At 45.0% G+C, this 22,843-nt stretch overlaps 1 protein-coding gene across 4 annotated transcripts; it reads left to right on the forward strand.

Moving 5' to 3' along the window:
• Positions 2,930 to 14,866, forward strand: C1H6orf203 (chromosome 1 C6orf203 homolog). Of its 4 annotated transcripts, none has more exons than XM_021090591.1 (4): positions 2,930 to 3,034; positions 7,209 to 7,690; positions 9,814 to 9,886; positions 14,585 to 14,866. In XM_021090591.1, exons 2-4 carry the CDS (start codon positions 7,221 to 7,223, stop codon positions 14,762 to 14,764), a joined length of 723 nt encoding a protein of 240 aa, XP_020946250.1. In that variant the 5' UTR covers positions 2,930 to 3,034; positions 7,209 to 7,220; the 3' UTR covers positions 14,765 to 14,866. The 4 variants fall into 4 exon arrangements, with proteins under 4 accessions (XP_020946250.1, XP_020946247.1, XP_020946255.1 ...); XM_021090588.1 differs by having other exon boundaries at positions 2,952 to 3,342; XM_021090596.1 differs by having other exon boundaries at positions 2,953 to 3,161.

Genomic DNA, 22,843 nt, shown 5'->3' on the forward strand with positions numbered 1-22,843 from the left:
CTGCCACACCACAATGGAAACTCTGACTTTTGTCTTATTACAGAAAAAGTAGAGATGTTTGTTTATTAGAAACGTGTTTCACCACATTGAAAAAAAATAGGAGGAAATGGATGTTTTTAGAAATTATGATATTGTTGAGGAAGAAGAAACTTTCCTCTACCCTGGGTTCTTCTGGCTTGTCTAAGAATTAAATGGACATGAGACAGATTAGCAGGAGACACTCAAAGCTTAACATGTATACATGGAAGAGACCCAGGAAAACCGAATGCTCAGCAAAATGTCAGGAGCCCTCATACTAGGTGGTCTAAACCAGTGAGAACTATAATCTCCACAAGGCACCACAGCAGGGATGGGTTCCTGTGAAAAAAATTAAAAACCGCAAATATGTATATACACACACTACTGAATCTCATGGCAATTTTTTATATTAATTAGCACTTTGAGTTAAAAATCAACTTGATTCATTTTACAAAATGTTTATCATTTTAAAGGCCAGTGACTAAATCGATTGTACATAGTTGAATACCACTGTAGTAGGTTTTTTTTTTTTTCTTTTTATAGCCACACATGTGACATATGGAAGTTCCCGGGCTAGGGGTGGAATCGGAGCTGCAGCTGAGGGCTATGACAGAAATGCCAGGTCTGAGCCGCATCTGTGACTTACGCCACAGCTTGTGACAATGCCAGGTCCTTAATCCACTGAGCAAGGCCAGGGATCAAACCCGAATCATCACGGATACTAGTTGGGTTCTTTTTTTTTTTTTTTTTTGGTCTTTTTTTGCTATTTCTTGGGCCGCTCCCACGGCATATGGAGGTTCCCGGGCTAGGGGTCAAATCGGAGCTGTAGCCACCAGCCTATGCCAGAGACACAGCAACACCAGATCTGGGCTGCGCCACAACGGGAACTCCACTAGTTGGGTTCTTAACCCGCTAAGGGAACAGGAACTCCAGCACTGTATTCCTTTATCTCCTACCATAATCATATGTAATCATATAGAAATTTTACTGTTTATAATAATGCTGATTAACTTCTATTACTGGTGGATTTAATGATATAGTTGTAGTCTTTTACAAACAACTTAAACTACTAAATGCAACTGTGTATTACCTGTGGAAAATGTCAACAGTATAAACTGAATTGATATAATACATGAAGTTCTATTACTTCAGCACTTGATATAATTTGTAACTGCCTTTTCTTATTGCACAAATGCAATCAAGCAGCCTCTGCGGGAAGCAGCGAAATGAAAGCAGATGCAATGCAGACCTGGTATATAGGACAGGAAAAGGAAGGCGGATGCTCTGAAAACAAGAAAAAGAAACACATAATTTAACAGAGCATGTATCCCTATAAGTAATAATGTGAACATGTATGAATCCTCTTGAAACAGACTGTCCCTTGGAAGCTCTTCCTTTAATTTCTGGCTCATCTTTTCACACCATGAAAAGGCAGTATTTTCAGAGTTGGGTTTTGTTTGTTTTGTTTTGTTATCTAATCACCCACTGACTGACTGGTAAGGTGATCTCTTAGTTCTTGAAAATATGTTCTGAACTTCCCTTTTATTGTCAGAAAATTCTGGTGGGTGTGTGCATTTTTCTGGAGACAATATCTATAACTCAAAGATGTTCACAGAGGTTGGTGATCACAGAAAAATCCAAGGCCCACAGCATTAAAATAAGCTCTTGTGCCAAAAATAAACCCATGCACCAATGGTCAACTAATCTATGACAAAGGAAGCAAGAATATACAATGGAGAAAAAGTCTCTTCACTGAGTGGTGCTGGGAAGATTGGACAACTACATGTAAAATAATGAAATTAGAACATTTTCTAAGACCACATACAAAAATACACTCAAAATGGATTAAAGCCCTAAATGTAAGACCAGATACCATAAAATTCCTAGAAGAAAACATGGGCAGAACACTCTTCAACATAAATCATAGCAAAAATTTTTTGGATCCTTCTCTGAAACAAAGGAAATTAAAAGCAAAAATAAACAAAAAGGATCCAATTAAACTGAAAAGCTTTTTCACAGCAAAGGAAACCATCAACAAAATGAAAAGACAACCTACCAAATGGGAGAAAAAAATTGCAAATGATGACTGCTAAGGGGTTAATATCCAGCTGACATAAACAGCTCACCAAACTCGACAACACAAAAACGAAAACAAAAACCAAGCACTAACCAGATTAAAAATTAGACAGAACTGAATAGAAATTTTTAAAAGAGGAAATAAAGATACAAACAGGCACAAGAAAAGATCCTCATCATCGCTAATCATCAGGGAAATGCAAATCAAAACCACAGTGAGATATCACCTCAGACCTCTCAGAAGGGCTATCAGCAAAAAGACCACAAAAAAATGTTGGTGAGGCGGGGGAGGGGTTGGTCGGGAAGCTGGACAGAGAAAGACAAATACTCGATGTTATCACTTATATGTGGAATCTAAAAAAATACAACTAGTGAATATAACGAAAAAGAAACAGACGCTCAGCTATAGCCAAAAAACTAGTAGCTACCTTTGGGGAGAGAGAAGGGGCGGGGCATTCTAAGGGTAGGGGATTAAGAGGCACAAAAAATAAGCTACAAAGATAATATTGTTCAATATGGAGAATATAGCAAATATTTTATAATAACTCTGAGGAGTACCACCTTTAAAAATTACAAATCTCTATATTATACACCTGTAACTTATATAATGTTATACATCAACTATCTTAAATGAAAAATAAGTCAACTAATTTAAAAAAATAAAGCTCTCTTCAACCATGTGTAACCACCAGGCTCAGGCTTCCGGCTCGGCTCAGAGACGTGTCTGTCCTCGGGGCTGCCCTCCCGGCCCAGTCCGCCCGGCCGCGTCTTCCAGCAGAGGTCGCTGCGCCGCCGACGCCGCGCCCGAGTGCCCCGCCCAGCCCGCTCTCACTGCGCCGGCGCCGACGGAAGGGGCGGGGCGAGGCCAGGGAGGGGCCTGGAGGCCGGCGGTCTCGGCCTCGGTGGGAGACCGGGTGGGAGGAGCGGCGGTGACGTGCAGGTAACTGCGCCCCGGCCGGGCGTGCAGTGCCCCCGGCCCGCGCCCCCTTCTGTTGCTTCACCGCGCGCACGTGGCAAATACGGGCGTGGCGTTCTCCTGTCCTCTCCCTGCGGTGTCAGGTCTCCGCGTGAGTCTCTCGCGTCCTATCCTGGCCAGGTCGGGCCGCTCCGGGGGCTGCAGGGTCCGTGGGAACCCGGTGGGCAGAGGCGATCTGCCCCGGGCCCGGCAGCACCTGCTTGCTGCAGACACAGACCGTGAGCTCGAGGACTCTGGTGTCCTGTTTCCCTTGACCTTGAGGACCTGGGAAGGTGCGCAGCCCGAGGGGTGTAGGGAGGGAGCAAGGGGAACCCGACCTTGTCTCAGCATTTCGTCACTCTCCGAGGTCTCTAGGAGAAGACAGGATTTTTAGTTGCAGTTGACCTAAAAGCAGTTAGATCAGGTTCGCCACACAGAGTAGTTAGGCTTAAGAACGTGGAGAGATTCCACATGTCCCGCAGGTCACGGACAGCGTTGCCTTCGCACTCCACTCATTACTTTTTTTTTTTTTTTTAAACAGCCTTCGTTTATTTCACAGATTTTATATCTGTCTTGAAGATCTCGAAACCTCGTTCAGGTTTCCTGCCACGATCATCCATCCCCTTTTAGGTTCACGCTGCCACCAAAGAAATCTTTTAAAAGGCACTCCTATGGGATCACTTCTCTACTTAAAATCTTTCTAGAACTCTCATGCTTTCTGGGTCAAGTCCACACTTTGATCTGGAAGCCCCTTGGAGATGTAGCCTCTTGCCCTTCAACCCAGGCCCATCTTTGTTCTTCATCCCAGTGCACTGGTTCTTCTGGTGTACTTTGATTTCACAGTATTTAATGAAGCATTTACCACGTGCCCAGCACTGTTCTGGGCACTTGGGATTGACACAGGCAAACAGGTTATATTCTAGTAGAAGAGACATCAAAAAACAAAACTCCCATAAAGTGTATAATATGATAGCAGGTAGTAAGTGCTGTGGTGAGAGAAAGTAGAACAGAGTAAGGGGAAATTGGGAGGGCAAGATGCCTGTTAAATGGAGTTAGAATGAGTAGACTTTATGGAGGTGAAGATGAGTTATCCACAGGTAGCTGGGCTAACAGTGTTCTCTCGAAGTTGGAACAAAGAATCCCCAGAAGTGTACCTGTTGTTTTGAGGATCATTGGGAAGGAGCTGTGTGAGCAAGAGAGGCAGGAGGTGATGAGGGGCCAGATTGCACAGGGCCTGTAGGCCAAGGTAGGGATTTTGCTTTTCCAAGTGTTTTTTTAGGGTTTTGAGGGAAGGAATGGCATACTATAAATTAAAAGACTCACTTTGACTGTTCTATGGAGAATAGACTGCAGGGGGCCTTTTAGTAATGCTGGTGATAGATGAGGGCCTGAATCTGGTAGCAGTGGAAATGGTGACAAGTGATGGGATAATGGCCATGTTTTGGAGATAAGCTAACATCATTTCCTAATATAATGGATCTGGGTGGAAAGAGAAGAGTCAAGAGTGACCGGAAGCTTTTGCCCTCGGGAACTAGGAAGGTAGAGTTACAATTAACTGAGATGGGGAAGGCTGCAGGTAGAGCAGGTTTGGGTTGGGATGTATCAGGAGTTTGTTTTTGGACAAATTAAGTTTGAGGTGCCTGTTATGCACTCAGATGGAGATGTTGAATAGCCACTTGGATATTGTATCCGTGTCTCCAAGACTGCCCCTTGGTTCATTGATTTCACTAGGAAGACTCAACAGAACTCAGCTGTGGGTCATGGCCATGACTGATTACAGCAAAAAGATGCAAAGCACAATATGTAAGGGAGAAGATGCATGGGACAAAGTCTGGAGTGAACCGGGTGCAGTCTTCCAAGTGTCCCCTCCCAGTGGAGCACAAAGGACATGCTTCATTCTTCCAGCAAGAATTGTGACAAGAAGTGAAATGTTGGTCTGTCAGGAAAGCTCATTAGAGACCCAATGCTTATGATATTGATTGGAATTTAACCACACAGGCACCTTGTACCTAGAATGTTCCAAAATCCCAGACTCCCAGAAGGAAAGCAGGTATTCAGCATAAATCAAATTGTGCGGGCAGTTTAGGTACAGTAAGTCACTCATGTTGGTTCTGGGAATGGCAAGAACCCTCCAGAAATCCAAGTTCCCAGATACCAGGCAAGGGCCAGCCTGGCAGGCAGACCTGTCTAAGGATCACACTGTCAGACTTGCTGTATTATCTCTTGTCCTCAGGTATACAGGTCTGGGATTTGGGAGGCAGGTCTGGAATGGGGATATGGATTAGGGTGGTATTTAAAGCCATGGAAATATCTGGTGTCTTGATACGTAATTAGCAGAACTGACTGATGGAGCTGAGCTGGATGAAGTGAATGTAGAGGAGGACCAGAGGCTAAGCTCTGGGATTCTCCAATATTAAGATGTCAGGGAGGAGAAGGAGGCAGCAAAGGAGGCTTGAAAAGCAGCAGCGGGTGAGGTAGGAAAACCAAGAGGGAGCTGTCCTGGAAGAAGCGGGAGTGGTGAGTCGTTTCCTGTGCTGCTGAGAAATCAGATAAGACGAGGACTAACATGACCTTTTGGATTTAGAAAATGAGAGGCATTGAGGAAAATACAGACAGCATTTTGAGTTTTGTTGTAAAGAGGAGCAGAATAAAGGTAGCTGGGGTGGGGGTGGGGTTAGGAGAATGTTGATTAGGTTGGTTTATTCGAAATAAGAAATAACAGCTTGCTGATGGAAACAGGCCATTAGAAAGCAAAAAATTACTATAATATGGTGTTTCCCCAAAGCTCAGTTTCAGGCCGCTGTTGCTATCAGAACTGCTCAGGCGTCCTTGCTCTGGGCTCCAGCCTGGGCAGGGTCTAGCCTCCTCTGGAACTCAGCTTTCACTTTTGTTTTCTGACGGCTGGGTTTATTGCCCACGTTCCACTTAAATGGTAGTTCATGAGGACAAGGACTATGTGTTTTATATCCGGGCTTAGCTGGCCACTTGGCATAAGCAGGTAAGTGAGCGAGGGCATGGATGTGGCAATGGATAGGATGCCCTCATTTCTAGAAGGTGAATCTGCAAGTACTCTCTGGTTTTTATATGTGATCAGCAGATTGGGGGTGGGGTGAGGAATGGGCCACAGTTCCTGCTCTTAGTTTGAGAGCTAGGGATGGTACAGAAGACACGGAGCATTGTGCAGGGTGAGTTTGAAAAGGGGCCTGGTGACTGTGGGCAGGGGAGGGTGGATCATGTGTGGAGCCTAGATGAGGGCGAGGCCTTGCTCAGAGGACAGAAACTTTTTTTTCCCCTTTGGTAGTATAATGCTTTTTTCGAAAGAAATAGAAGGAACCGCAGCACCACTCCTGATCTGGTTGAAGAGCGGCTGGTAGGTCTGTGAAGTAGGATTTTTGACCATGTGGCAACCCTTCTTCCATTACTAGATCATCTCAAACCATCCTGAGGTACATGGGGAGGTCTGCCACCATCATAGTAAAATGGTTTCTGCCACTTTTGAGCTAGTGAAAGAATTGATTGCTCTGTGGCCTGTCAGCACCTCTGAGCCTCAGCAAACAAATGTCTAGTTTGAGGGTCTCCAGGCCCCTTCCTTCTCTGCTAGCTAATGGCCTCTGTTAACAGTGGGAAGAAGAGGTAAAATGCAGATCTATCCCATTTGCTCATTCCTAACTGTGATTTGGTGGAGTTAGAGGTAGAAATAAAGTTTAGAGATTGACTCTGGGTTTTATAAAGTCATGATTGGGTGTCTTTGGCAAAGTCAAGGTAAAGATGTAACGTATGTCAGGAAAACAGTCTTTCTCACTGGGAGATTTTTCTTTTTTTAAAGTAAATCATGAGAACTATTGTTACTGTTTTTCAGTCGCAGTCAGTACCCATGCTAATTTGGGTGATGCAGAAGAGAAGAACCAATGTTTTCACCCATGTTAGTGTCTAGTTCGACCTTCAGGACCCCCCTGTGAGTGAAGCATGTTAATTACACCTAGAAGACTCACCTGATGTAGTGTGTGGCCCTTGGTCCATGCGGACCAACGCGGCCTTTTGTAGGAGGGAGCATAAGTACAGTCCTGGATGTAGAGTGTTCACAGGGTGTATGGTTTGTGTGGTAAGAATGCCAGGGTACTTCACTTATGAAATAAAACTGAGTTATGGTCTGTTTCAGGTCACATACGCCATGGCTATGACTAGTGTCCGATTGCCCAGCAGCGTTTTAAGAAAGCCAGAGGCCTGGATCGGACTCTGTGGAGCGCTACGAGGGACACCTTCACACAAGCGCTGTGCATCCTTGAACCGATACATCTGTTTTTCTAGTACCAAGTTAAATGCATCAAATTATAAAACTCTTTTCTATAACATTTTCTCACTGAGATTCCCAGGGCTTTTAATATCTCCAGAATATATTTTCCCATTTTCAACAAGACTCAAAAGTAATATAAACTCTAAAAAGTCTGCTGAAAAGGCTCTGCAAAAAGTAGAAGATGAAGGGGACTCTGATGAAGGGAGTGATCATAACGAGATGAGTGAGCAGGAGGAGGAGCTGGAGGACGATCCCAGCGTAGTGAAAGACTACAAAGACCTGGACAAAGTAGTGCAGTCTTTTCGGTATGATGTCATCCTGAAGACAGGCCTAGATGTTGGAAGAAAGTAAGCATGTGTGGTTTATTACAGAATCACTCATCATTTTGGTTATTTTAAAGCAGCATTACTAGGAGTTCCCATTGTGGCTTACCAGGTTAAGAACCTGACTAGTATCCATGAGGATGCACGTTCGATCCCTGGCCTCACTCAGGGAAAAGGATCCAGCATTATCCCTGAGTTATCCCTGGGTTGAGGATCTGGCATTGCAAAAAGCTGTGGCATAGGTCGCAAATGTGGCTTGGATTCTGTAAGGCTGTGGCTGTGGTGTAGGCTATCAGCTGCAGCGCCGATTCGATACCTAGCCGGGGAACTTCATATGCCACAGGTGCGGCCCTGAAAAGAAAGGGGGAAAAATATAAAGCAGCATTACCAGTCACGAGGCCCATATTATGATAAAGAGTCACCATAGATGTGAAAAAACTTTATAGGAGCCTGTTTCAGTTATTTCATTCTATAAATGAGAAAACTAATTCCCACAGAAGTCAAGTGGTTCCACATACCATAGTCCCTTGACTATAAGATGAACCACTGGTTTAAAAACAGCTTCTTGAGGGGAAAAAGGAATCACCATGTTAGATGTATATAGCAAGCATAGAATGCACCTGGGTTTCACAAATGCTGTATCGTGAGAAGAACAGAATCAACAGAAGCAGTGGCAGTTAAGACCGCAGGCTCTGGGGAAGTTTCCTTGTGGCTCAGCGGCGGTAAATGAACCTGACTGGTATCCGTGAGGACTCGGGTTCAATCCCTGGCCTTGCTCAGTGGGTTAAGGATCCAGCCTTGCCATGAGCTGTGGTATAGGTGGAAGACTGGGCTCGGATCTGGCATTGCTGCCACTGTGGCGTAGGCCAGTGGCTACAGCTCTGATTCCACCCCTAATCTGGGAACTTCCATATGCTGCAGGTGCTGCTCTTAAAAAAAAAAAAAAATTCAGGCTCCGTAGCCAGACTACTGGGGTTTGAATCCTGGTTCTGTGTGGGAACTGAAAATCTCTGCAGTTTCCTCATCTGTAAAATGGGGTAACAGAACCAGCTTTGGGAAATGATGGCTCAAATGAAATGAGTATCTAAAGCATTTATAATAGTGTATGGCACATAGTAGGTACTCAGTAAATGTTAGCTATGATGAAAATGCCATGTGTGTTCATTTATAGTGCACAGAGATATTAAGTGTAACTTTTTTTTTTTTTTTTTTTGTCTTTTTGCTATTTCTTGGACTGCTCCCACGGCACATGGAGGTTCCCAGGCTAGGGGTCCAATCGGAACTGTAGCCACTGGCCTACGCCAGAGCCACAGCAACGCGGGATCCAAACCGTGTCTGCAACCTACACCTACACCACAGCTCACGGCAACGCCGGATCCTTAACCCACTGAGCAAGGGCAGGGAACGAACCCGCAACCTCATGGTTCCTAGTCGGATTCGTTAACCACTGCACCACAATGGGAACTCCTTAAGTGTTAATATTTAATTAATATTTAATATTCTCATTTCTCTGCTAAACTGATTATATAAGAATAGTGAGCCTCATTGTTCATCCATGCCTTTAGCAATCGCTGCGTGCATACTACGTGCACAGTAAGAACTGTGGTATGAATTAAGAATGAGTCCTCTGTGTTAGTTGTACCTTTATGTCCTCATTTAATGGCATAGTTTAATTTTTTGAATCCATGAAGCTTAAAAGAGCCATGCAGATGACTCTGAGCCCCTAGTAACCTGATCGCAACATGAATGTTCTCTAAAATCTGGCACGCTTGTAAGGGGCTTCACCGTCGCTCAGAGTAGTAACTGTTAGTAACTCATTTTACTAGGCAGAACCCCAGATTTCAGTTGCTTGGAGTCAGAGCATTAAGATGAAAGGGCACTTTTGTCTGCAGCTTGCCAGCCCACCTGGAAGCCCCAGCAGAGTGCAGGTTACCTGCCCACTGGTCCTGCAGGTCTTTACAGCAGCTGGCATCTACGTGGCATCTACCGTCTACTTTCCCAGCGCCCAGAATGGGGATTTTGTGGGGAGGCTGGTCATTGTCAGAATAAGCATTACTAACAGCAGGTATTTTTCTCACAGTTATGGAGTTGTTTTGAATATATTTCTATTTTAAAGCACTTTGACTTTTTTTTTTTTTTTTTTTAAGCAAAGTGGAAGATGCATTCTACAAAGGCGAACTCAGGCTGAATGGGGAAAAATTGTGGAAGAAAAGCAGAACGGTGAGAGGCTTTGACAGCCAGATATTTTTGTCTGTTGCTCTGCCAGTACTCAATTAATGCCTCCCCCAATTTCCCCTCGGGCTTCTTCCTAGGAGCGCCAGTGGCTCCTCGCATATGTCTGCCTTTCTCCCTCCGAGGCCTCCCTCAGCCCAGTTACATAGAATCACTAGCCACCTTCAGTCACACAGACCACTTGCTCTTTGCAGCTTTGAGATAAAGCTTTCCCTTTTTCTTTAAATTTTAACCACAAGTCACTATGATAATTGGCTAAAAAAAAAAATCTATTGATTAAATTTCTAAGTCATTAGTGTTAGCCCCTATGAAATCACAAGCAAGCTAAAAAGAAACATTTGATCCATGTAGAGGTTTCTTTGGCCTACTGTTAGCTGAGCAGATGTGTCTCTGTAGCCCAGCAGTCCCTCCCCACCCCCAGTACCTGCTGGATGCCCTACTCAGTGCACAGCCACAAAAAGAAGGTTCCGTATTTCCTGACAGCTTCATATCAGTACTATTGTTAAGTGAGAGACTCACTCATAAGTGTTATGAGAAAATGTATTTCTAGTACCCAGTGTCATTACAATAAATTAGATATGTATTTTTAAATGCATTTTTATAAAAATACATATGTTGAAAATTAAAATATTCCTATTACTAATGTTATCTTTGAGTGGAGCCTTGTGGGTTATATTTTCTCCATGCATTTTATGTTCTAAATTTTTTACAAGTATATTTCACTTCCATAATTAAAAAAAAATAATAATGATAGTAAAAGTTTAAAAAACTTTTTAAAGTATATGACAGAGACCCTTAAAAAGTTTGGAAGACACAGACTAACATATAATCTAACAGGGGACAAATGTTTCCAGGAAGTTAGACACATTTTTGAAAGTTGTTTTTATTTTAGCTTCTCTGATATTTCAAAACCCCCCTAGGGTTGGAGGATCTGAGCTGCATCCTATTGCCCTGGGGTATAGGGTTGGTGAGCATCGGCCATGGACCTGGGTGAGCACTGAGGCCGCCGGAGTCCCCAGGTTCAGAATGGTGCCTGCGGCTAAGTGGATGGGGGCGGGGTGGGTGGGGTCCCCAGTGCTTGTCTTGGCTGCCAAGTCACAAGGCCCAGATCCCTCTGATGGCACCTGACCTGGTAGGTTTAGATTGCAGGTGTCATTCCTTGCTGGGTGAGCTGCAGGAAGTAGGCACTGCAGACATGCATCTGGAGATCATCTCCTTCTTCTCCCTTAGGTGCTTTTTCCTGCTTATAGCCCAGCCCCCTTCTCACCAGTGTTCCAGGCAAGACCCATTCTCAGTGCACGATACCTCTGTGCCAGGGCCTCATTTGCAGACACCACAAGTCTATTTTTCTCCGTCTGCTTTGAGATATTGTTAACCGCCGCCTAATTGCTGCTTCTTCATTCTGCCTTGGGTGTTCTGTTGTCTTGGCCGCCTTCCAGATTTCTCCTGAGGGTCAGCAAAGGAAGGGGCTAGTATTAACACTGAGCTGCCTTGTTACTAGGAGGCCTGGTAGCCATAGTAACTGCAGCTAAGGGGAGATTGGAAATGTAGATACTTGGAACAGCCCCTAATCCCAGCTAGTTTTGCTTTGTGTCTACTGTGCCGTCTCCCACAGCAGAAAGGACAGGGCCTCGCAGGAAATAAAGAGCACCTCCCCTTCCACGGCCTGTTCCCTGAGGCCTGTGCATGGCTGCTGGTCAGGCACAGGTCTGGTGCTGCAGCTCTAACCTGGCTGCCTGCAGCTGCAGCTTTTTCTGTGAGGTGCAAACCAGCTGGGTCCCAGAGTGCTGAAGGCACTGGGTAACTGTTGTCTTAAATAGAGGGTGTGTGGAGCAAAGTATGGGCATGGAAGCCTTCCTAAACTCCCCTCTGCCTGGGATTGGCTGGGTAAAGGGGGCTCATTGCTTCCCTATTCTCTGCCCTGGAAGTAAGCCACCAAAGCCATCCGTTCTTCTCTTACAGGGCAGACGTCGCACATATTATATCTATGATAGGATACACAAGAAGGGTTCCCTTTCCTCTGTGTATACTTGTATACCTTTTGCATCTTGCGTATTATGTATTAAAAATTGAATTTTAATGACACAAAGTCATGCCAAAAAAGGTAAAGCAGAATTCACAAGCCTTGTATTTCTAGACCTTGATTTTAAATGTCCATAGAGTTGGACTGCATGGTCATTTTTCCAAAAAATTGAACCTCGCAGAACTCAGGAGGACAGACCCGTCTCCCCAACCCCAGCCTACCTCTGGCCAAGATGATGCCAGGGTCATCCTTCAAACCCACGAGGAGAAACAGTCCTCATCCCTAGCTGTGGTGTGGGCTTTCTGCTTCTCAGCCCAGGAGGAAAAAGTTAATGATTTAGAGTCGGCCCCTGTGTGAGTTTTACATCCAGCCCCTGACTGCATTGACCAGTGTGGCTTTGTGGTGAGCAGGCGTGTTCCCACATCATGGACTAAGTATTGGGCCTTCCCAGGCCTTGGGTGGATGGCTTGCCCTGATGAGGTACAGATGTTCCGAAAGGCTAAAGTTATGACTGCCTCAGAGAGTGTTCATTGGAAAACATGGTAAACATAAGAATTTGCACCATGCTTCTTTTTCTTTTTTTTCTTTTTTTTTTTTTTTTTTTTTTTTTTTTTTTTGGTCTTTTGTCTTTTTTTTGTTGTTGTTGTTGTTGTTGCTATTTCTTGGGCCGCTCCTGTGGCATATGGAGGTTCCCAGGCTAGGGGTCGAATCGGAGCTGTAGCCACCGGCCTACGCCAGAGCCACAGCAACGCGGGATCCGAGCCGCGTCTGCAACCTACACCACAGCTCACGGCAACGCCAGATCGTTAACCCACTGAGCAAGGGCAGGGACCAAACCCGCAACCTCATGGTTCCTAGTCGGATTCGTTAACCACTGCGCCACGACGGGAACTCCCTCTTTTTTTCTTAACCCCTCTTTTTTGGCCACCCTGTAGCATATGGAGTTCCTGGTCCAGGGATCAGATCTGAGCCATAGTTGTGACCTAAGCCGCAGCTGCAGCAGCAACGGATCCTTAACCCACTGTGTTGGGCCAGGGATCAAACCTGCATCCCAGGGCTCCTAAGATGCTGCCAATCCTGTTGCACCACAACAGGATCTCCTGTACCATGCCTCTTAAACAGAAAATTCCACTAAGCTTTTTTTTTTTTTTTTTTGTCTTTTTGCTATTTCTTTGGGCCGCTCTGCAGCATATGGAGGTTCCCAGGCTAAGGGTCTAATCGGAGCTGTAGCCACCGGCCTACGCCAGAACCACAGCAACGCGGGATCCAAGCCGCGTCTGCAACCTACACCACAGCTCACGGCAACGCCGGATCGTTAACCCACTGAGCAAGGGCAGGAACCGAACCCGCAACCTCATGGTTCCTAGTCGGATTCGTTAACCACTGCGTCACGACGGGAACTCCCAGCTTTTTTTTTTTTTTTTTTTTACACTTTTTAGGGCCATACCCTCGGCATATGGAGGTTCCCAAGTTAGGGGTCGAATCAGAGCTACAGCTGCAGCAACACAGGGTTCAAGCCTCATCAGACCACAGGTCACAGCAACGCCAGATCCTTAACCCACTGAGTGAGGCCAGGGATCGAATTTGCAACCTCATTGTTCCTAGTCGGATTCGTTTCCACTGCGCCACAACGGGAACTTCTCTCCAGCCAGCTCTTAAACAGGCACCTGTGCCCATTTAGAGTCCATGGCCCCACATGGGGATCTTTCCATTCCAGGTGCTCCTATCCTGTCTCTTCACCCCTTCCCCACCCTTGACCTGGAAGCAGTGGTGAGGCGTCTCAGAGGACCTCTGGTCATCCTTGCTTGTGTTCTAGTGGAAGAAGCCTAGGGCGTCTGGCTTGGTTTAGCTCCTTCCTGAGTTGCTGGGCAAGATCCCCTGGGATCCTGAGCTGCCAAGACCAGGTGTCTTGCACCTTGGCAGCACTGATGGGACTCAACCCTGCACACACTCAACCCACAGCTCCCATCTGGACCAGAAGGGGATTGACCTCAGTCCTTTTAAACGATCAAGTCAGCTTTCCACTCAACCCTCTTTTCTGTAGCATCCCATCCTTGTGTGTTAAGTGGTGCCCCTTCTTGATGCTGTGGCATCACTGGGGTCAGCCAGTGCTGGAAAAGCAGTTTCTTCACTTCCATTTATTTAAGAGATTCAGCGGCCGTTGTTCTATCATGACTAATTTCCAGCATAGTTTTGTGCCCTGTCCCTGGTGTGTAGCTCATCCGGGTTGAAATCAGTGAAAGTCTGACACTGAAAACTGTCTTCTCAATGCATATAGCAATTACTGTGCACATACTCTCTAGGACTGTACCCTGCTTCCTTTGTTTTTTGCCATTGATCAGAATAAATGCCTCCGTTCAGGTGTTTCCTTCAGTCCTGCAGTAGAGGTAAGTATTGCAGCCACACCCAGGGCCCATTCCCAGGCAGCCAGCTGTCTTGGTCTGAAGGAGGGACACTGGCCCATACTGAGCCACATGGGTCTGTGGTGCCTTTGCAGAGAGGGAGGCCCTTTCACCTGGAGGCACCTGGGATAAGCGAGGGCTACAGAGGAGTCACCTGCCCCCCAGGTGCTGGTCACCTTGTGAAGACGCAAAGCAGAGCTGTTTGCATTGCCCTGCGTTTCCGAAAACATAAGGAAGGCTCTGTTTTCTTTTGCTTTTCAGGTAAAAGTGGGAGATACATTGGATCTTCTCATTGAAGATGATAAAGCAGCAGAAACAGAGACAGTGATGCGGATTCTCCTGAAGAAAGTGCTTGAAGAGAAGACTGACAGTGAGAAATACAGAGTGGTGTTACGGCGGTGGAAAAAGTTAAAACTGCCTAAAAAGAGTATGCCCAAATAAATGGATTGCTTTTTAAAAGTGATAAAGCTGCTTTCTAGTGGTGGGGAAGGGCCCAGATTAAAAAGAGGACTTGTTCATTAAAGTTCACCTATGATTTGTGGAGCCTGCTGAGCCATTTTGTGGAAGCTGGGATCCATATCTTGGATCTTGGAGACGCTTCCTTGGCCTGGATGTCACCCCTGGGCTTGATGAGCATGAGAGAGATGACTGCTGGATGAACTAAACCCAGGGAGGGTTCTCCTGACCAGCCTGCCATTTCCCACATTGACTGCCTCAGGGGCAGGGTGAAATAAACCTGCATTTATCCCTGTCAGCCAGCTTCCTTGGCTTCAGGCTTCTTAAGGCAGAAGCCAGCTAAGCAAGCTCTCCTTCATCTCCTTAGGGGAGCCCGTTGGGAGGTGCCTTCCTCCGCTGGCCTTCATTCCCTTCAGTCTGTCTCTAGAAGTTTGAATAGTAAAGTCGTTCCAACTAATTCGAAATGAGCTGCTTAGGGTCCATTTATTTATTTATTTATTTTTAAATTTTTTTTGGCTGCCCCGTGGCATGTGGAGTTCCAGGGCCAGGGTTCAGATCTGAGCCATAGTTGTGACCTAGGCCACAGCTAGTGGGACCACTGGCTAGTCACATGGCTAGTGACTATCACGTTGAACATCACAATTTTAGACTCTATACCTCTTATTTTAATTTTGCACTGTTTCAGAGTAGCCATGGACTCATTTTGAGGGTTTTTTTTTTTTTTTTTCCCTCCTTTGGCCTCGCCACGGCATAAACAATTGCAGCCTAAGCTGCAGCTGTGGCAATGCTGGATCCTTAACCCACTGTACTGGGCTGGGGATCGAACTTGCATCCCAGCACTCCCAAGATACGGCTGATGCCATTGCATCACAGCGGAACTCCAGGGCCCATTTAAAATTAATTTTTTAGGGAGTTCCCTTTTTCCACAGCAGTTTAAAGAGCCAGCATTGTCACTGCAGCAGCTTGGGCTGCTGTTGTAGTGCAGGTTTGATCCCTGGCCCAGGAATTTCCACGTGCCATGGGTATAGCCAAAGAAGAAAACAATTGTTTGGGGTGTGGGTTTGATAGACTAAGGCAGTCGGAAGCCTTTTGTATGGCCCCTAAGTTAAAAATGGTTTTTACATTTTTTTTTTTTTTTTTTTTTTGTCTTTTGTCTTTTTGTTGTTGTTGTTGCTATTTCTTGGGCCGCTCCTGCGGCATATGGAGGTTCCCAGGCTAGGGGTCGAATCGGAGCTGTAGCCACTGGCCTAGGCCAGAGCCACAGCAATGCAGGATCTGAGCCGCGTCTGCAACCTACACCACAGCTCACGGCAATGCCGGATCGTTAACCCACTGAGCAAGGGCAGGGACCGAACCCGCAACCTCATGGTTCCTAGTCGGATTCGTTAACCACTGCGCCACGACGGGAACTCCAGTTTTTACATTTTTAAAGGGTAAAAGAGGGATATGCAACAGAGACCTTATGTACCCACAAAGCCTTAAATATGTTTACGTTGTTTACGTTGACCCTTTACAGAAAGACTGTGATGACTCTCCCTGGTTTAAGCTGAGGATTTACTTTTCAGATGAAAGTAGAAAATACACAGATTTTATCATTGAAGCGAATAAAGAATCAGAGGCCAATTCTAACTCTCAAAGTATTATAAAAGGGATTAAAAATATAGAATAGTAATAGAAGGGAAACACATGTAATACACAGCATCTAAGAAAAGGGCATCTGCATAAGTAAATTGGTTTGTACCTTCCCAGGAGCTGTTTCCTAGCCCTGGAGGGGTCAGCTCAAATAGGAGACTTACTAGATTGTGTCATGTGAAAAAGACTGGTTGTGTTTGGGTCCTTTTATTTGCCCTCCAAGAATTCTTGAGAATTCAGGTTAACTGACAGAGAAGGGAAGCTTCTGTAGCCCAAAGCAGTGAGATATTTGGGGCTATGAGTCTTGAGTCCCTTCCATCAGCTCAGGTTTCAGAAGACTCAGGAAAATTGATTTTTATTTGAAAGCTTAAGTAAGCTCTCAGGAAGAAATAATATATCCTATGCAGTCGATACTATTATATACAAGAAATTTTTCTGTTTTGCCACTCGTTAATTAGGCTTTTACATTAGTAAAAACAGTGTAATTTTAACCTGAGTTAGTTACGAGTTATAACTTAGGAGATTATACTAATGACTATGCCTTTTCTCATTTCCTTCACCTCTCTGTGCCTTTCTTCCTCTCCTTCCCTCCCACCCTGTTCTCCCTTCTCTTGATTGCTCTTCCAAAAAGTAATAGAAAGCTGAAGAAGGCTTGGATGGTGAGGGGCAGCATGACCTAGTGGTATTTCAGGGGTTTGGGATTTTAGGCTCCTTCCTGCCCTTTGCAAGTTGGTTTTCCTGCTCTGGCCTTAACCTCTCTGAGCCTCAGTTTCCTCGCTGGTCAGAGGGGATCAGATTTTCCAAAGAGGCAGAAAGTTAACATGTGTTGTGTGAAGCAAGATGAGTTGATAGTGGCCAGAAAGAAAGAAGGGCCATTTCAAAGGCTTCTGGAAGGTCTATTGATAATTAGTACCTCAGCTTAGCTGGTGGGGTTTAACCCATTCTAGGCTTCTCAATTTATATTTATTTAAAGCTGCACCCGCAGCCTGTGGAAGTTCCCAGGCTAGGGATCGAACCCATGCCATAGCAGTGACCCCAGCCACAGCAGAGACATTGCAGGATTCTTAAACCATTGAGCCACACAGGAACTCCCTGGGCTTCTCTGGTTTTAAAAATCAAGTTGAGAAAAAAAGATAGCTAGGAGTTCCCTTGTGTTGCTCAGGTCACTGCTGTGGCGTGGGTTTGATTCCTGGTTCAGGAACTTCTGCATGCCACGGGCACAGCCAAAAAAAGAGAAAATAAAGACATTTGGGTTTGATCATAGAATGTGGCAAAAGCTGATCCCTCACGGTTGTCTACAGCACAGGGAATTTGCAACATACTTAGGAGACTGCAGAAACAAAAGCAATTCATAAAGATTTATGGAACTCTTGCAGCTCACTCAGTCTGACAGCTGCTTTATAATGCCATCCTGGCAAAGCCTCCTCAGTGGGAATGTGACCAACATGATGAAAAGATTAAAGAAAAGATTTTGGATGTTTCTAATGTGGTGCTTCTCAACTAGGCGTGATTTTGCTACCCGCCCCCCCAGCCCCAGGGACATTTGGCAATGTTTAGAGATATTTTTGTGTCATAACTGAGGGGGTGGGACAGGCATCAAGTGAGTAGAGGCCAGTAATGCTGCTAAACATCCTACAGTGTAAGATAGTCCCCACAACAAAGGATGATCAGACCCCAAATGTCAGTGGTGCTGAGGCTGAGACACCCTGCTCTAATGAGGTGACAGTTTTGGTTGGTTTTTTTTTTGTTTGTTTGTTTGTTTTTTTAAACAGGTCTGGCTTTCATAGCAATCAGACCAAAAAAAAAAAAAAAAAATGTATCCACATCAGAAGAGAAGTGGTAAAATTGTCATTATATGCAGATATAGAATGATACTCCACATAAAAACTATTGGAACTGATAAATGAATTCAGCAGGGTAGCAGGATACAAGACTAACAGACATCTGTTGAATTTCTTTTACACTAGCAATGGAATATCAGAAAGTGAAAATAAGAAAATCCTGTTTAAAATCACGTCCAAAAAAAATTACCCAGGAATAAACCTAATCAAGGAGGTAAAAAGACTTACATGCTGAAAACTAGAAAGCACTGATAAAGGAAACAAAATAATTCAAGGAAATAGAAAGCCCATGTTCTTAGATTGGAAGAGTTAATATTGTTAAAATGGCCACACTACCAAAAGCTATCTATGGATTCAGTGTCAGCCCTATCAAATTACCCATATGACATTGTCACAGAACTAGAACAAATAATCCTAAAATTTATATGAAACCATAAAAGACCCAGAATTGCCAAAGCAATCCTAAGGAAAAAGAACAAAACATACTTCAGGCAATACTGCAAAGCTACAGTAATCAAAACTGCATGGAACTGGCACAAAAACTGACACATAGATCAATGGAACAGAAGAAAGACCCCCAAATTAAACCCATGTGCTTATGGTCAATTAATCTCTCTTTTTTTCTTTTTTAGGGCCACACCTGTAGCATATGGCAGTTTCCAGGCTAGGGGTCAAACTGGAGCTGCAGTTGCCAGCCCATGCCACAGCCACAGCAATGCCAGATCCTTAACCCACTGAGCAGGGCCAGGGATCAAACCCATGTCATGGATACTAGTCGTGTTCATTACCACTGAGCCACACGAGAACTCCATGGTCATTTAACCTTTGACAAGGGAGGCAAGAATATAAAATGGAGAAAAGACAGTCTCTTCAGCAAATGGTGTTGGGAAAGCTGGACAGCCACATGTAAATCAATGAAGTTAGAACATCCTGACACCATACACAAAAGTAAACTCAAAATGGCTTAAAGACATATATGGAAGTTCCTGTCATGGCACAGCAGAAATGAAACCAACTAGGAACCATGAGGTTGCAGGTTCAATTCCTGGCCTTGCTTGGTGGGTTAAGGATCCCATGTTGCAGTGAGCTGTGGTGTAGGTCACAGATGCAGCTTGGATCCCACACTGCTGTGGCTGTGGTGCAGGCTGGCCGCTACAGCTCTGACTAGAACCCTAGCCTGGGAACCTTCACGTGCCGTGGGTGCAGCCCTAAAAAAAGGCAAATATGAGACATGACAGTATAAAACTTAGAACATAAGTAAAATATTCCCTGACATAAATTGTAGAAATATTCTCTTAGATTGGTGTCCCAAGGCAAAAGAAAGAAAAGCAAAAATAAAAAAAGCTTGGGACCTAAAGCTTTTGCACAGTAAAGGAAACTATAAACAAAGTGAAAAGACAATATAGAGACTGAGAGAAAATATTTGCAAACAATGCAAATCTGTAAAAGTATATATCTATCTATATAAAGAGAAGTATACATCTCAGTCACTGCTGGCCTACACCACAGCCACAGCCATGCCAGATCCGTGCTGTGTCTGCAACCTACCCCACAGCTCATGGCAACACCAGATCCTTAACCCACTGAGCGAGGCCAGGGATTGAACCCACAACCTCATGGTTCCTACTTGGATTCGTTAACCACTGTGCCACAACGGGAACTCCGGGAAATTCTTAAGCCACGGTTTATTTAGTCCATAATGATTGGGGGGGGGAATAGAAACTACCACTTTTCAAGAAACTAAAAAAGAAGGCAGACTTCCTTTGGGAGGGTGGTTCATGTTGGATGAACCTTCTCAAAGGGTGTGCAATGTATGTGAGGCAAGTAAAAAGACACTCTATGCACACTCCTGCCTTATCTTGGTCGTATATATTTTGGCTTTCAAAAAGTTACTACCAACATCGTCAGTCGATTCTCAACCATTCTCAAGAAACTATCAATTCCCCCTGAGCAGACTCTGGAGAGCAGAATGTAAGCATCTCTCCAACAGCTTTCAGGGAGTCACACGGGTAGCTTGAAATCAGCTCCAGTCGGAGGATTTTCACCTTGGAAATCAGCAAACACCATGAAGCAGAATCGATTTTCCCCTTGGAGAGCCAGCCGTCACACCAACACACCGCTGGGTGGAGTGGGGAGGCGCCCACAAGAGTTTCCACTGGGAGATGCCTGGGCACAGAACAGCTCCAAGTTCTTTCATGCTATTTTTTCTCTTCCCTTGTTCTCACACATTTCTTCATGTCCTCCTCTCTTACTTTTGCCAGTCATTCTAATATATTTAATGTGTATCTATTTGTTTGTATGCGTTTTCCTAAAATGTGTTTTGCTGTTTGTGCACATATATTCTAAATTTCATAAATGGCATTACTATATATATTGCATTTTGTGTCTTTTTTCACTCAGATCCATCCATGGCGCTCTAGGTACATCTAATCCATTGCTTCTCACTGCTGCATAACAACACTGAAGTGCATCCACCATGTTTTGCTCACCACTCTCCCAATGACTTTCTCCCACCCAGCTGCCCTCACCACAAAGCACAGTGCTGCTTGCTGCCCGGGAAGGCTGCACCGGGACACCTGAAGTGTCAGGAGACACTTAGCCTCAGCCAGCCGTGCCGCAACTCGGCTTCTCATTTTTGCCAGTCTAATAATACAGGTGTAAAGAGAAGTAGTCTGACATACAATCTTCCTAAGTTCTCCCCCCAGCTTGTGTTTCTGCCTTTTGGTAGCTGCCATTACCCAACCCGTGCTTGGAATTTCAGGGCGCTGAAACTGGATGCAGCTTTCTGGGACTACCACTCTCCTGTTCCTCTCAAAGACATGATTTTTTTTTTTGGCCATTTTTAGGGCCGTACCCACAGCATATGGAAGTTACCAGGCTAGGGGTTGAATCAGAGCTGTGGCTGCCAACCTATACCACAGCCACGGTAACTTGGAGTCCGAGTCTGTGACCTATACCGCAGCTCACAGCAACGTTGGCTCCTTAACCCACTGAGCAAGGTCAGGGATTGAACCCGCATTCTCACGTTTACTAGTCGGGTTTGTTAACCACTGAGCCATGACGGTAACCCCTCAAAGACATGCTTGATGGTTTTTTTTTTTTTTTGGTCATACCCACAGCATACAGACTATCCCAGGCTGAGGATCAAACCCATGCTACAGCAGTGACCTGAACCACAGCAATGACAGTGCCTTAACCTACTGAGGTGCAACGGGAACTCCTACAATGGGCAATTTCTGTTTTAAGGTCTGCAATGGTAATGCTGACTTGTGAAACCCCACTCAGGAGAGGTTACTTATATTAGATACTTCCCCACAGAATGCATAAGACAATTTACTTTAGGATTTTATGGGAAATCCCTTAACTCTTGATTCTGAGTCAGATAAGTCAAAGGGGAGGTTACAATAATAACAGCCGACTTTCTGGATTCGAACGATCAGTATTATTATCCTAAAGACAAGGCAGCCATCACCATGGGGCCTAATAATTGCTAAAGTATATGCCTCATCATGCCTGGAACTGCTGAGATTCCAGCTTGTCAGATACAAGGATACATGGTTTTAATACCTCACTTCAGAAATAGCAGGCTACTCAGCAACTGTGTTTCAGCCTGTGAGAGACAGGAGAGTCAGGATCCTGCATCCCCAGAGGTGTGCCTCGGGCCACAGCCCAGCCCTGCCTGCCTGCCATGGCCCCGGCTGTCTGCACCAGGGCGGAGCCAAGGTCCTCAGTCTGCTAACACCCACGTGCAACTTGGAAATCAATTTAAGGCAAGAGACATCAGGTTTTGTGCTATTTACCGTCAGAACCTTCTCTCTGAGCTCAAATAGGCTTCTTACTTACCAAACAATGAGGTTGGGACTTGTTAGATTATGGAGCAGTGCCCAGGAAATAGCAGGTGTTACAAATATTTTTGCTGAATGAATGAACTTCCTTTAGAGACAGAAATGATTCTCACTGCATTCCTTGTTCTATTTCCCATGGCATTCAAAGGTTTCCTGAGTCAGATAGTCTGACTGGGACAGATCCAGAAGCTCAGAGACTGTGGACAGTCAGCAAAACCCCAAGTTAAATGGTGAGGGACCACTAGGCAGACAGACGGAGAGATTTACTCTACACAGCTACGCAAGTGGCAGCATGGAAAGCAAAAGTACAAACTTTGGAGTCAGCCTAGCCATCATTAGAGACCCCCAGCTCTGCCAGCCATATGACCTTGACCAAGCTACTTAACCTCTGGAAGCATCCTTATCTGTATAATGGAATAAAAATATCTATCCCACAGGGTTTCTGTGAGGAATAAATGAAATAATGTATGTCACATCACATTCCTGACCCACTAAAGGGGCTCAGAAAATGGGAGCGCTTATGAAACACAGAACTCCCTGTAATTGAGGGGCCCACCATCACTCCTGAATACACAACTGCCACACTGCAGGAGCTTCTGGAAGGAGAAGCTGCAGCATTCCATACTCTCAACCTCTGTTAAGGACGTAGTTCACCATCTGGACTATAAACTCTAGAATAAACGAATTCTTACTCCTTAAAATAGAACCAACACGCAGGCCTCCCCCTGCAGAAATGTACTGGCAAA

This window comes from Sus scrofa, chromosome 1 (assembly GCF_000003025.6).
Source record: "Sus scrofa isolate TJ Tabasco breed Duroc chromosome 1, Sscrofa11.1, whole genome shotgun sequence".
NCBI classification, from domain to species: Eukaryota; Metazoa; Chordata; class Mammalia; order Artiodactyla; family Suidae; genus Sus; species Sus scrofa.